The 15,717-nt window shown below is 31.5% G+C and overlaps 1 protein-coding gene across 4 annotated transcripts in view; it reads right to left on the bottom strand.

Annotated features, from left to right (window-relative positions):
* The window catches only part of LOC139503680 (uncharacterized), a 167,587-nt gene that overhangs the window by 17,892 nt on the left and 133,978 nt on the right, over window positions 1–15,717 (bottom strand). The window contains exons 1-4 of one of the 4 annotated variants that reach the window (XM_071293500.1): window positions 6,942–7,089; window positions 4,585–4,767; window positions 1,911–2,189; window positions 415–531 (exon numbers count right to left, since the gene is read on the bottom strand). The exons of 2 other annotated variants lie outside the window; for them this stretch is intronic. In XM_071293500.1, the coding sequence (XP_071149601.1) occupies window positions 415–531; window positions 1,911–2,189; window positions 4,585–4,767; window positions 6,942–7,017 (655 nt within the window). In that variant the 5' untranslated portion in view covers window positions 7,018–7,089. Of the gene's footprint in view, window positions 1–414; window positions 532–1,910; window positions 2,190–4,584; window positions 4,768–6,941; window positions 7,090–15,717 lie in introns of those variants that run through there. One more of the 4 variants, XM_071293498.1, reaches the window with a different exon arrangement.

The raw sequence follows: 15,717 nt of genomic DNA, 5'->3' as shown, positions 1-15,717 counted from the left end.
TGTGTCAGTTATTACTATTTGAGCACGAGTTCTTTTTCCTGAATTTTCTTTAGAATATTGTTGCTTATTGTTTGTTTTTTCATTATCTACATGACTGTAACAACGGTATTTATCTGTTCTATTTCTTTTTCTAGATTTTGTGATTTGTTAGCTTGCTTTAAATATGTAATGTCTCATACAGGAAGGATTGTGATTCCGAGTTCAGTTTTTCCTTTTGACCTTTGAAAAGGGAAGAACTGTCGCATTAAATCTCGAAAATTAAATCTGATTTCAAATGGTCTAACAATAATTACAAATCTTTTGAATTGATAAACAAAACAAAAATTATATGCATTTTCCTATTAAATCAATGTTCAGGTCATTTTTTTTATTAAGAAGTTGCTCATATAATAAGCAAAAACAATTTTCACTCACCAAAGCATAATACTGCTGCCTTGTTCGAACATTCCTTACTACTAAATGTTGTCTGGTTGTCATATATCTGGACTAAACCACATTGACCGGTGTCATTTTTCGGCAATATAACCTGATCTAAACAAAACCAAAAAAGTGTTTATCATATTAACAATTTATCCGTTTATCGTAAATCCCCGATTACTGAACTGTATTGTGTCTGCATAATTATTAACAAGAAAATTCATTTAGACAGCAGTACACGTCACACCCATTTGGTTTATTAAAATTGACACATAAGTGTAAGGCTATATCTTCACCTAGTGGGTTTTTTTTCATTCCATATTTTAATTTTTTTATGGGGGGTTTGGGGGGCGGTGGGGGGGGGCAGGTTGACGTGCACATTTACATTTACATTGAAAAATTGGTGATTGGATTTATTCCTTGCGTATTAAGTCAACTACATACGGTATAATCATGGTGGCCATAGTTTAACGACTACTTTTCATAAGAGTATTTCCAAGGCCATACTGTAATCCTACAGATAAACAAATACTTCTTTCCTTTAGTGGAGTTCATTTGGCAGACATTTAACATTTAAACATTATATATATGTAAAATATGTATCAATCGCATATTAGATCACATATATTTTCAAAAATAGATTCATTTTCTTAGTTTAACAAGTGCCTAAATGAAATGAAATGAAACCATAACATGTATTTTACCACGAATCACCATTATAGGGCACTTACACCTTCTTATATTCTATGATAAGCGATTTAAAAAATTGGCAACAGTTTATATGTCTCTAGCTCATTAGAAATTTCTAAAATCTAAAGTGCAGACAATGGTTTTCATATCCTGAGATTACTAAATGTTTGTGTTAAAACATTGCGAAACATTTAGATGTCACGTTTGTTTAATTTTAACACACTAGAGCTTCCACAATGCAGAATAAGAGTTCATCTTCGTTTTCATCGAAATAAAATACTGATCGTATTTACGACGTCCTTATTATAGGTATAAATATTGTTTAAAACTGATTTGACCAAATGTATGACAGTTTTCTAAAACAGTTTACAATGCCACTTTTCGCCCACAAATATTTTTCGTTATTCTTTATATTACATAGTCTTTACTTTGCAACAAAAAGACTCAAATGAAATGTATTCTAATATATCTATAATTTTTGAAGCTGATGTACAACTTTTCTCAACACAGTTTAAAAATTAATAAATTTAGCATCTTTAGGAAATAAACCTTTGTACACATGCCTTAATGGAGGATTTGGTCTTCCCAAGAAAAGAGCAATTCAAATAAACAAATGTATATACGCAACTACTTTCTTATGAATTACACAAAAGTATATACCGCAATCTGGTACAATTTAAAATAAATCAAAAGTAAATATTCTATCAAATGAAGATAGTAAATTAGAAAAACTAATCTATAAGTTGTATGATTAAGTGTAATCATATAAAAAAAAATATAGAGCCTCATCAAATTGTACTTACTTTTGATCTCATATACAACAGTAACATTGTCCTTATTTCCACATATGAAATTCTGATTATCCCCACATACCGTGATGGTAGTGTTGTTACATTGCACAATGTCTTCGATATCAACAGAAAAAAAACATAAACATTTGTTTCGCTGGAACCCAATATAATTGTGCATATGGTACATTTGGCAATGTTCGAAACATTTAAAAATGTCTGGTTCTGTACTAAAATTCTTTTCAGTAAAATCTATTTCTATTAGATTTGCTGTGAAGTTGAACATTCCACATCCTAAAATTAAACAAATTGAAATTAATAAGTAATTAAAAAAAATCTAACTTTAATACATCAAAAACTTCTTAAAAGTATACAAGTACCCGTATATGTTAAACTTATGCAAATATGGACAATGCAATTTTCAATAAGAACTCATTTTGCGGCTACAACTTTACCGTTATTACCATAAAGTTTCGTAAAAAAATTCGGAAGGATTCCACAGAACCCAGTGTCTCGCCTACTTTTGCTGTTAATCGCAGACTCTACACTCTTTAACTGCAGACTGAATGTAAGGTTAACTGGTCCATTTATAAGTAAAATACGGATAAACAGCTTCAAAATTTTAACACAATTTCCTTCTAGATACTAGCTTTTAATTTGATCATAAGCAAGCTTCTGTCCAAGTTTGGTTGAAATCCAGGCTAGTTTAAGAAAGTTATCAAATGCAAGATACAGTCACAGAAAATAATTATATTTATAAATACGTCTGAGTCAGTGACAACTCTACAATAGATTTATCCATCGGATCACCAGCAATGATGGTGATACATGGATGTGTACGTTATGTATATACAACTCGTCTAAACATATATATCTATATATACAACTCGTCTAAAGTACAGTACTACAGTACATGATATTTAAGGCATGGAGACGTTATTTATACAGATCAGCTAAATTATCTATAGTAAAGGATCCTACAAATTAATGTAAGATACAGTCAAAGAAAATAATTATATTTTTAAGTACGTCTGAGCCAGTGACAACTCTACAACAGATTTATCCATTATGTTAAAAATTGCATAGGAATAATGCATCGATTAGTATACAATAAAAAAATCGTATACAAAACTACTGACAAAAACAATAGACATTTTTCTACTTGCGTAATTATTGCATTTTCAGAAAAAGTTAGAACTAGTAAAAAAGAACAAAAGATAAAACAGAAACAAACGTATACATTTGTACATAGATAAAACACGCCCGCAATTTTTATTTAAAGAGCAATATATATATAGAGCATTTGTCAGCCCTACGTAGGCAAAAGGATCAGGAAATACCTCGTTGAATGTAAAGTGGCAAAACAATTGTATCTGTAACCTATCAACAATAACCCTATATATAGAGGACATTGACAGCTTCCTTATAACTATATATAGTATCGAATTTGTACTTCCTCGTTTGTGAGTTCATCATCTTTCTAAGAGTTGCTAAGCTGTTGACAAAACATTCGTGGTGTAAATTTCAAAAATGTATTGTCGAGAAATTATAACGATTCGACAACATCTATCTTTTTTTCTTTTTTCTGGTTTCTGTTTTTTTTTTATTTGTCCTTGTTAGTCAGTATTTCGGTTTTAATCTTGATCTCGCTAGGTTTGTGAGAAAAATCAGTAATCAATTTACGAGAAAAAAAACTATCATGTGATAGCTTTAGGCATTTAACAAATAATTGTTTGGCTACACATGTCACTTCAATGATTTTTTAACAATTTTTATAAAACATGGGGTACTTCACTTTAAACTTCTGATCCAAACAGTTTTTTTATACTATGAATCAAAGATGAGGGTTTGATAAAGAATGGGATTTGTTATTAGATTTTGTATAATATGCGATACAATCAGTAGAATTACAGATCATGCGACTACTTTTGTGCAAAGATGTTAGACGACAAAAACATGTATCGGTCAATCAAATCGGTCAATCAAATTGTAATTGTGACCTTAAACGTTACGCATTGTTGATTTTCGTTGCTCTTTCCCGGAACAATATGTAACAAATGTTTCCGTGTAAAGTCGTACGCTTGTTAACGAAGTTTGTCTAGTAGCATCTTGTCCGAGGAGCATATTACAAAGTAAATAACACGAGATCAACGTTTTGAGGTTTTATGCATGTCGAAGATAAGACAATTACAAAAACAGATGAATAACCAAATAGCAATGACTAAAAAACGACTAAATAAGACAACTAAACGACACAGTGAATACTAAAACTTAAAAAAACACAAAAAAGCTTCTAGCGTCAATGTTGAAGTTTGCAATAGACCAACAGATAATGAGAAAATAAACAGAAAGAAGAGGAAAATTCTTCAACTCAATATAAAACTTTCTGCGACTAGTTGTTATTTTGTTATCTTATTTTGCAATTTTGACTTGTTTGAGCTTTTTAAATTGCCATTTGTTAAGGGACTTCCGGCTCTGATTTTGCCATTGAAATGCCTCACTTTGACTATGCGATGAAGAAATGAAACATTAGCGCTGTTTCATTGCTTTTCGTGTGTTTTGTTTGCTGTGCATGTTATGACTTGGTGGCATAGATGAATATTCCATATCTCTGTTTTCTGTATTAATAATACAGTGCACATGCTAATTATTTTGCCTGCGTCTTTTATACATAAATATTTTCACATACCTTTGTATTCTATCCAAGGGGAGTATTTTGCATATGCACCTATCCATGCCAAAACAGGTGGGCTGGTACACGTATCAGCCAAAACAACTTCATTTCGTGATAATCCAGTAACATTGCAAGTCCCTGTCAGGTCATCTGTAGAACCTGTTACATTCTGTTTTGACAAATAAATGTTGATAGTGTCTGAAAAAAAGAAGCAATTTCAATGCTTTACCAAGTCAGGAATGACAGTTGTTATCCATTATTGGGGATTTGATTTTACCATTTGATTACGGACTTTCCGTTTTGAATTTTTCACGGAGTTCGGTATTTCTGTTTTTTTTTCTAACAGCTTTCTGATGAAATGATGGATCTGAAATTGTTAACCTATTCAAAATATTAGTAGTGAAAAATTTGCATATTTCATTGAGGAAACAACTTTGTTTGTTCATTTAACAAATGTTTAAGTTCTGCAATTTTTGTTATATATATATTATATTCTTTAAAAAATATATACTTTTTTGTAATTTGTAAGATTAACTATGACGTGTTTCATTTCATCAATTCACTTAAATATTCATACGTAAGAAGCTATAAGTATTAAAACCAGTAGGAATCAGAGTGTCCTTGTTTAACAAGGAAATGATGCTGCAATGGTTACTGTTGTACATAAACTATAACCTTACAGGAAGATCAAACTTGAAAATAATCAGATAAATACAGTTCTGAAGTACCTTTCACAAATAGTCTTAAGAGTAAAAATACTGTCTCGTAAGGCATACACATTTCAGTATAACTTCAAATTGTAAAGATTGGTTTTTTTTTGGGGGGGGGGGGGTTAGAGTCGCTGAAGAGGTACTTTCTCATTGCAGGTTTAACTGTAGGTAAAAAAACATCTCGCTTTGAGACATATCGATGATGTCCTGTTACTTAATACTAGTAATCAAAAACTTACTGTGCAATCATAATTGTATGCACTCTCTATTTCCGGATAACGGCTAAGTTTTATTGTTAAGGCCTATTTGTGTTAAGACACTTGATATTTTATGTTTCCTTATCATGAGAAATAGTAAAAATGTTATAAACTCACATTAAAAAGAAAAACTAAATGACAATAATGTTAACATGAAAAATTGATACAAAAGTTCAAAAGATTGTCACTCTGTGATCCTCAATTAATATCCATAGTAACTATTCACTTTTTATTGTTGTATAAAAATCAGAAATATAATGTACTCAGAATAAAATTAAATCATAATAAATCTATGTTAGGAACGTGTTGAAACAGTAAAATTATGGTTTCAAATATTATTATTGTTTTACGCCCTGTCATCTTTGACTTCCGATAATTTGAGATGTATATTTTTGGGAGATATTTTTTGTACTTTGTCAAGAGAGAGGAACCTCTTTTTTACATTGATTCCTCCCTCTTTTTGTGTTACGCAGTCTTAAGTGTTTTTATGTTGAGTTTGTAGATTGTTTTTTCTTTTCCTTTTGGTTGATTTTTTTGCCGTGACGTCATTTCTTTCGACTAATGAGTATGATTATCTATTTAGTATCCCTTTGGTATCTCCCCTATCTTTTATCTATCCCTTTGGTATCTCCCACCTCTCCTCAAAATACATGTTTTACGTTATCTAAATCTATAGTATTGTTATATACTTTAAGCCAGTTGTAGTTATAACACTAAGAAGCGAAAAGACATCTGAATGATTTTCTCTTTTTTCTTGAAATATCTTGGTATCATACGCATTTTCCTTGAAATATACACTTACCTGAATCTACAGTGTAGTTATATAGTATATAACAAGTGTACTCATGACACTGTTTTTCTACTTTTTCTCCGAAATATAAAATGTTGATGAATAAAATCAAAATATTTGCTATTACTCCAGGAAAGTAGGTTTTACAAATATAAATATTAATCAGATTCATTCTGTTTGCTCTATGGTCGGATTGTTGTCGCTTTGACACATTCCCCATTTCCTATCTCAATTTTATATATCATGATGCAAAAGAGTAAATGTATATAAAATAAAGAAATGTGAGATGATTGGCAATGAGATAACTCTACACCAAATCTCCCCTATCCCTACAGATACCAAAATGACGTAGAAGTTAACGCCTACAGATCATTGTACGGCTTTGAACAATGAGCAAACATTGTACCATATAGTAAGCTATGAAAGGCCTCGAAATGAAAAATGTTATAAACAATTCAAATAGAATGAACGTTTGTTTTAAAATTATATCAACAAAATCAATCAGACTATAAAACGACCACATGTCCTATCTTGATATATTATATATTAAAAGAAAACAAAATACATATATATATTAAATTTTAAAGATTTGTAGTATAAACAAAAATAACATACCTGAATCACATTTGCATATAAAAAGTGATAACAATCCATTTAGAAATATGATAAACGTTATATACATTCCATTCATGTTCGACTAACAAGGAGGAAGAGAAAAACATGACCAGCGAGTGAATGAAGAGATTTTCCGGTCGGAAATTGAATCAAGTATTTAAGTAACGCTACATAAAAACGATTAAAGAGTCTAACAACGCAAAGTTCCGAATAAACGGGGGATGTAATAGGTATATAAATAAAGTTGTATAATAAGTGGCTGATTTGTCACATAAAGTAACAATCCGGATCTTTAGGAGGATGTTATATATTATCTTTTTTTCCCTGAAGCTTGTATGCAATGAACAATTGTTTAAAGTTTAAATTAATGCACTTTTGTACAGTATGGACTTTGCTCATTGGTAAAGGCCGTACGGTGACATAAATTTGTTAATTGCTGTATCATTTGGGCTCTTGTGGAGAGTTGTCTAATTGGCAATCATACCACATCTTCTTTTTTATTGTTCTATGGCGTTGTTGTCTTGATTTACGATTCTGACAAAACGTATTGCGACCACTATAAACAAAGCACTAATATAGAGTATGGGGTATTCATAGCATAATCATACAACATCCTAATGCGATCTAACGATGAATGTTAACATAGCGAAATATATGCTTGTTTTTTATAGTGATTAAGATTATAATTTATAACACAATATTGACTACTATACACTCAATTTTGACATTTTTACCTGTAAGGCCGTGTTCACATTGACCTAAACTCGGTGTTGTGTAAATGTAACTCACACGTAAACTAAACAAAAATTACATTCCCATTGATAAAACTCAATGTTTACATGTAGTGTAAATCATGTTTTGTCTACATGCAGTCGATACTCGATGTAGGCCTTGTGTAGATTAAGTGTACACAAAACTAGTCATTTAAAACATTAGTTTCACCGTGTATATTTAAGGAAGAAACAATTTTTGAATAAAGTTGATATTTTTAACAAGTATTAATGAAGTTCTTAACAGAAATATTTGTCTAAACTTGATATATATATTCTTTTTTAAACTTAACGTAGCTTTATTAAGCCCTTATCAAGACTCAAAGCAGCATCATTGTCGAACACATAATTCATTTGAAAATTAAGGTCTTTCCGAATCGACTTGACTTGCACAGAAATGTTGCCACTGGTCTTTACTCAAACAACGATTCACTCATAAATGCATTACTTAAAAAGTGTGAGATAAATGTATTGTTTATATAGTACATGTATCTCGGATCCGTTAAATTACCATTAAAACTAAAAAAAAAAATATTACCCCCTCCCTTTTCCAAATACTCCTTGGAAAAGAAATACCATTTGAAACAAACAGAAAAGATAGGAATATAGTGATCCCTAATATATCATTCCTTCTTCTCCTTCAATCTCTGTACCGATGTAATGCATTGACTTTATGAGAATAAAAATATATATTCTTCGCCTGTAAGCACGCTGCTGCAGCCTTCGTTTTCTAATGCTTAATCAAGACATCTTTATTATTTTTAAACTACTGCAAATCATCAAAATGGCTTTCATAAAGAAGCAACTACTTAACTTTAAAAAAAGGGCGGGGGTATTTTGTTAATTTATCTGAGCCAGAAATTTTTCCGCGCAAACGTTTTATTTCGGTTTTTTTTCGATGCTGGTAATCAATTTTTTTACAATATTTAACGCTATAATGTATGGGGAAACTCTTGATTTAGAATATTTTTGTATCATCTGTAGGACCTTTTTTTTTTTTTATCCAATTGGGGTTCGGAATATTTCCATCAATCCCCCCCCCCCCCTGATTTGAAGAAAAATGGTCGTTCCCTTACTGCTAGAAAAGTTGTCCGAAAACTTTGCATTCGGTTCTACGTAATGAACATTTAAATGACATAGAGTTTACAAGTGTGAACAAATCTTATGTACAGGTAATTAAAAAAGGTGTATAGATGTGAACAAATTTAATGTGAAACCAATGTCCAGTACATTAAACTAATTGTAAACAAGTTTACGGTACATGGCGTTTGGTGTGAACACGGCCTAAGTCTGGTATGTTTGTTTTGTTCACATTTGGTTGTCAATATAATGTAATTTGATGCAACTGTCATACAAGTGAGAGGATTAGCAAGCGATAAAGCCAGGTTTAATCCACCATTTTCAACATAAGGTAATGTCTGTACTAGTTCAGGAATATGACAGTTGTTATCCATTAGTTTGATGTGTTCGGTCTTTTGATTTTGCAATTTGATTAGGAATTTTCCGTTTTAAATTTTCCTTGGAGCTCAGTATTTTCGTTATTTTACAGGCCAGCTAGGTCTTAGACAATTACTGTGTAGATAACGAGAGGTGTTTATCAATAAGGTAACAGTTCATCAAGCTGTTCAAAATTTCCATGCAAAAAATACCAGAAAGAATCAGTTTAGTTCTGCTTCAAACTAAGATAATAATTTCCTTGAGTCCAAAAATCTGTATGACGTTACGCACGTTATTGTGTCAATACTGTGTATTCAACAAGTCCACACTAATAAACAGATTTTCTGTAAAATCATAACAGTTAAGATATATAAAACTTATATCCATAGACTAGACAGGTAAATACTATTTCGAAAAAAAGTGCAAATTGTTTTATCATACTTTACTATAGTCAAAAATAAGGACAACATATTGACAACACGTCAAAAATATGCGTGTCAGACGTAACAGACTATACGCATAATAACTTTAGCAGGAGTGTTTGTGTTCTTCAAAGTAGTGTTATATCCACGAAAATTCGAATGAATGATATGCTTTATATATAAAGTATTACAATATTACTGAATATGCGTTCCTGTAACGACCAACGCTATTTTTTGGTAAAAACAAATAGTGGTCATTATGGTCAGATTTAGGAAAATGTTAAGTTATCAAAATTTATAGGTTTTAAAATATAAGATTATATGATATTTCGTTTGTGTAAATTATGCTCACAAAAGTTCATACATAGACCATATCAGAATCGAATTTTTGCAGCACTCACACTTCATATAAAAATGCAACGGCTTCTGGCAAATGTCTTGCAAGATGTCCAATGTCGGATTTTTAGTTTTTTACAAATAAATTGGCATTTGCGACGCTACTCATTGAAAAATTAGATTAGTTGCATGCTACATAGTGTTTTTCCGTAAATGTGCTTTAACTTTGCAAAACAGCTACATAGTTTTTAATAATTTGCGTAGTCAAAACGACTTCGTTTTCAAAGAAATGAAATGTCTTGCAAGTTTGTCCACTGGACGATTTTCATACGTTTTCAACGTTGTCTATTCGGGGTACGCTATTTATGGTGGATCATCTGTATACTTCCTCAGACAGAATTTTCTTGATGGTCAGATACTGTCAATAAGACCACAAAGTATAAAAAAAAATCCGATGACTGGGTTTGTTCGTTTAGATGAGGTTCTTAAGTTGTGAAAAAGTTAGTATCCTGAGAGGATAAAAAATCCTCTTTTTCAAATTTTCAAATTTGGGAAGCGTAAAACTTCGATTTTTTTTTTATTTCTCTGCAATAAGATTCATATTTTAGGACTTGAAAGTGAAAATGAAATTGGACCTAAAAGCGTGCCATTGGCTATATACCTCTCCACATCATACAAAGCTTGTAAATATATGAGATGAATTATAATTAACCTTTTATTTCTGACAATCGTTTCATTTCTTAATCTAATTGTACCGCTATTACTAAATTGAATTTTATAAGCAAGACCCGTTTAACTTGTAATTCCTGACAAACTTTTTATAGTAAAGCAAAATATATATCTTCCTCCTTTTTGGATCTAAATGGGGAAACATTGCATTTTATTACGTTTTATGTCAATTGGTCTCTGGTAGAGAGTTGTCTCATTGGCACTCATCATACCGTATATATATCTTCTCATTTCATATAGATTTATGCATTACCCAAATACGATATATTTTGTTGTTTGTTACTTACGTTACTTTCAGTGGGAAATATTTCATGCATATCCAGTACAACTAATCATTAAGAAGTATCCATATTGATATGCAAACAAAAATTACAAGCGAAATAAAAAAAATAAGAAATTGACGTTACCATTTGAGACGCAATATCGTGCTTAACGTTTATGTCTCCCAACTCACGACAAAATAAATATATAAAGGTAAAGTTTTATATGCTTGGAATTGGATGTAAATAAACAGGAAGTTGAAACTCGGAAGGAAAAATTTTAATCTCTGTAGGTTTATAAACCTAGCTATAGATGACATAAATAGATATTTAGCAACAAGAATTTATTACAAGTTTTGGTATGTGGCAGAATAAATTTGACAAAACATTAACATTCTGAGAGATATGAAAATTTCCTGACCCTCTTAAAGTCATACTTCCCTTTGACGATGGTATCAAAAATATTAATTTCCTTGTGTCAATAAATCTTCATAACTCAATTCGCAACGGATTGGGTTGGGAATTAAAAAAGCAGGAAGTTGGAACTTCCAGGATCAAACATTATTGCTCTCTGTAGATACAATCAACTTAAATAGATATTTTTTGACAAGTATTCATTAAATTGTTTAGTACGCTGCCATATAATTTGGTTTTAGTACACAATCAATGGCTAATAAGGAAGTTATTAATCAAATGTTCTAAATGGTTATTAGTTTAAGTCGTCTATCCAATAGTTATAAAACAGACACAACCGTGAGTGTGTTGACCCTATGGAATATCTGTGTAACAGATGAATATGCGTATTTTCAAACTGTCGTCATTAGTTGTAAAAGGTACTAGGATTATAATTTAATAAGCCCTACGCGCGTTTCGTCTACATAAGACCCATCAGTGACGCTCAGATCAACATAGATAGAAAGCCAAACAAGTACAAAGTTGAAGAGCATTGAGGACCCAAAATTCCAAAAAGCTATGCAAAATACGAACAAGGTAATATATGCCTGGGATGAGAAAATCCTTAGTTTGGTAACGATTTTTCTCTCTTTATATATCCTCAATTCCACTGCTTATGTCAAAAACTATTAAAAAAAAACTGAACATTTTATATGAGTCGAGGTAAGTCATAGAACTAACTAATTAGTTGTACTTCAGACCACTATTTCGTCTCTTTTTTTAAATCTCCCTTTTGTACTTCCGCCTGTTTTTCCCTAACATAATTTTGAAAATAGTACGACGGGTGCAACATATGAAGCAGAAGCTACTTACCCCTTGGCAGCGCTTGAGATCAAACCTCGTTTTTGGTGGGGTTCGTGTTCCTCTGTCTTTTGTTAGCAATAAATAATTTTGAAAAAAAGTAAGAATTTATGAGATTACCGTTCCCTGGATTTCTTACAAATTAAGCTTACTGTTTGTGTCATATATGTGCATATATGTTTGAAATCAGTATCAATAGAGTTGATAGACAGTATTTAAAATGGTAAATTAAATAATTTCTTTAAGGTGTATCATTGGCAACAATCTGCATTTATATGCTATAAAAGAATGCAAAAGGGTCGGGGTGTATGGCTAAAGATGTCACATGTTTTCCAAAAATTTGACTAGAAGTACGATTTCAATATAATAAATGATACCTTTTCTGAAACTGTTTACATATATCTATCAACAAATCAAATAAAACTCATGTCTTTCATCTCAGTTTTTGGTAAAATTGTGTCAAAAACTTCGTATAGAAAAAAACTTTGTAAACATTACATTAATTTCTAGCCGGACTCGGTATGGAATTTGCTTATTGTTGAAGGCCGTACGGTGACCTAAAGCTGTTATATATAGTTTCTGTGTCATTTGGTCTCTTGTGGAGATGTAATTATACCACATCTGCTTTTTTATAAAGCTATGAAAATACGGACATTCAAACAGAAAATAGCCCATAAAACATGTAAAAAATACTCTGGGTGTTCTTAGACCCTTCTTATAAACCAACTTTAAAGGTTATATTAAACTAGTACTCAGATGTTTTAAAAATAATTAGATTCATGATTGCATAATAACTCCCATATCTGAAAAATCCACTAGGCAAAAATGCGTAACCACACTCCTAACTGTGTATTGTTATCTTAATGATTAACCACTCTCCTAACTGTGTATTGTTAACTTAATGATTAACCACACTCCTAACTGTGTATTGTTAACTTAATGATTAACCACACTCCTAACTGTGTATTGTTAACTTAATGATTAACCATTCTCCTAACTGTGTATTGTTAACTTAATGATTAACCACACTCCTAACTGTGTATTGTTAACTTAATGATTAACCACACTCCTAACTGTGTATTGTTAACTTAATGATTAACCACTCTCCTAACTGTGTATTGTTAACTTAATGATTAACCACACTCCTAACTGTGTATTGTTAACTTAATGCGTAACCACACTCCTAACTGTGTATTGTTAACTTAATGCGTAACCACACTCCTAACTGTGTATTGTTAACTTAATGCGTAACCACACTCCTAACTGTGTATTGTTAACTTAGCTTTCTATGATTTGTCTTTTAATCGATTTGGAACAATTCAGTTGTTATATATGAAACGGATATTCCATAAAGGTCAACCAGTGCCCATTTTACTCGTCCGTTAAATTAAAGACGACAAATATCAACATATAAAAGAGGGACTAAAGGTACCAGAGGGACAGTCAAACTCATAAATCGAAAATAAACTGACAACGCCGTGGCTAAAATTGAAAAAAGACAAACAGACAAACAAAAGTACACACGACCCAACATAGAAAAATAAAAGAATAAACAACACAGTGAACTCGAGGTCTAACAGCTTCATTGCTCGTATGACCAGCAACCAATATAGCAGACTAATTGTTGTTTTACATCATGAATACTTCGAAGGAATGTGAACTTTACAACTACATGACCTTTATCCATTTTTCGAAAGTTGTAGGTATATACAATGCTAACTGACTGAGTCAACAAACATTGCTATATCTACATGTATGTAACTGTTTAAAGAATAACTGCAACCTTTTGAAAACTGAACTAGTTTTTAAAATTTCGTGATTCAGAAGCGCTTTAAAATATTGAATCGATATAGAAAAATACTCTGTATGTTAACCCTTGCACAAAAAATTAAAATGGATCAGAAGTGGCAATTGCTAGAAGCAGCATTTAATCAACAAAATCAATTGTAATATTTATATCTTATTATGTAATCATAATTTGATCGATCTTGCAAGTGTTACTTAATTTTTTATTTGTTTCTAACACTGTTGTATGTAATTTCACATGTTTCATCATGAAAAATACAAAAAATACACACAAAGAACATTAATTTAACATCCAACACTATATAACGACGATCTTCATTCATGCATATATATATTTAGCACTGATCCTTTCTCCGAATTTAGATACAAATTAGGTCTTTTATGGTTTAAACAAAGTTTGTTTTGAGTTTTCGGTTTTCATTTATGTTGGACTCGAGCATCACTGAAAAAACATGTTTAACCCCGCCGAATTGTGACGCCTGTCCCAAGTCAGGGGTCTCTGTTGTTAGTAAGTTTATATTTTTTTTAATTTTTTTTTCATTTATATGTTTTGTAGTTTAGTTTGACGTCCATTGGTGGCCTTCAGCTGTTTTCTGCTCTTTGGTTGGTTGTTGTCTCTTTGACACATTTCCCATTTCTGTAATCAATGTTATGAAATGTCAAAATGCGCATCTTATGTTGTGAAATTGGTACCGTTTATGCTATTAACTTCGATTTATTGTAAATTACGTTTGGTTGTCTAAATGTCCGCGTTTATGACATAGGAACCAATCAGAATTTCCAAAAACAGCAAATTCCCATTATATAAAAGAGTTCTATTTCCAGATTTCCTTGCTGTGTTTTTGTCGTTGGGCTTCTGGTTTTATATGTTTATTTGTTTAGCATAATGATATGCCAAAATGGCATAGTTAGTTATATTAAGTATCTGATAATTAGCTACGACTGTATAATTGTAGAATTCAATAGACATGAAAAGATATCTGTAATTGTCATTTTGGATACCAAGAATGACAGCTAATCACACTGGGCACAATCGAAGTTGTGCAAGTATCCCCAATGTGGGTCCAATGCTCTCAAATCTAGTTTTGGGCTGGAATTCAGCTTACTTTGTGAAAAATCATACAGAGTAGAAAAAATATACCGACGAGGATATCACTGCCATGCTGGACTTTTTAATTGACAACATATTTGTTGAATTTGGAGGTTTGGTTTTCCAACAGACTATTGGAATCCCAATGGGTACCAATTGCGCTCCTCTACTTGCCGATTTGTTTGTATATTCCTATGAAGTAGAATTTATCCAAGGGCTTGTACAGAAAGGAGAAAAGAAATTAGCACAGTCTTTTAATTTCACCTTTCGGTATATTGATGATGTACGGTCTCTTAATAATAATAGATTCAGTGATCACTTACATTTAATATATCCAAGTGAACTTGAAATTAAAGCTACCACCGACATAGATAAATCTGCTTCATATTTAGACCTTTTTCTCGAAATGACTACTGATGGTAGGTTGAATACCAAAATTTATGACAAACGCGATGATTTTAATTTTCCTATAGTCAACATCCCTGCGGCTCCAGCATATGGAGTATATATGTCTCAATCGATACGTCACTCTAGAGCTAGCTCAAAGTACGTTGATGTTGTTAAACGAGGAATACTGCTTTCTCAAAAGTTGCTAAGACAGGGCTATGAATCAATCAAATTAAGGTCAACACTCAAGAAATTTTACGGTCGCCATCATGAGCTGATTGGCCA

The sequence above is a fragment of the Mytilus edulis genome, chromosome 14 (assembly GCF_963676685.1).
Source record: "Mytilus edulis chromosome 14, xbMytEdul2.2, whole genome shotgun sequence".
Taxonomy (NCBI): Eukaryota; Metazoa; Mollusca; class Bivalvia; order Mytilida; family Mytilidae; genus Mytilus; species Mytilus edulis.
The sequence above is the reverse complement of the archived record's forward strand: the minus strand, read 5'-3'. Positions and strand labels throughout refer to the sequence as shown.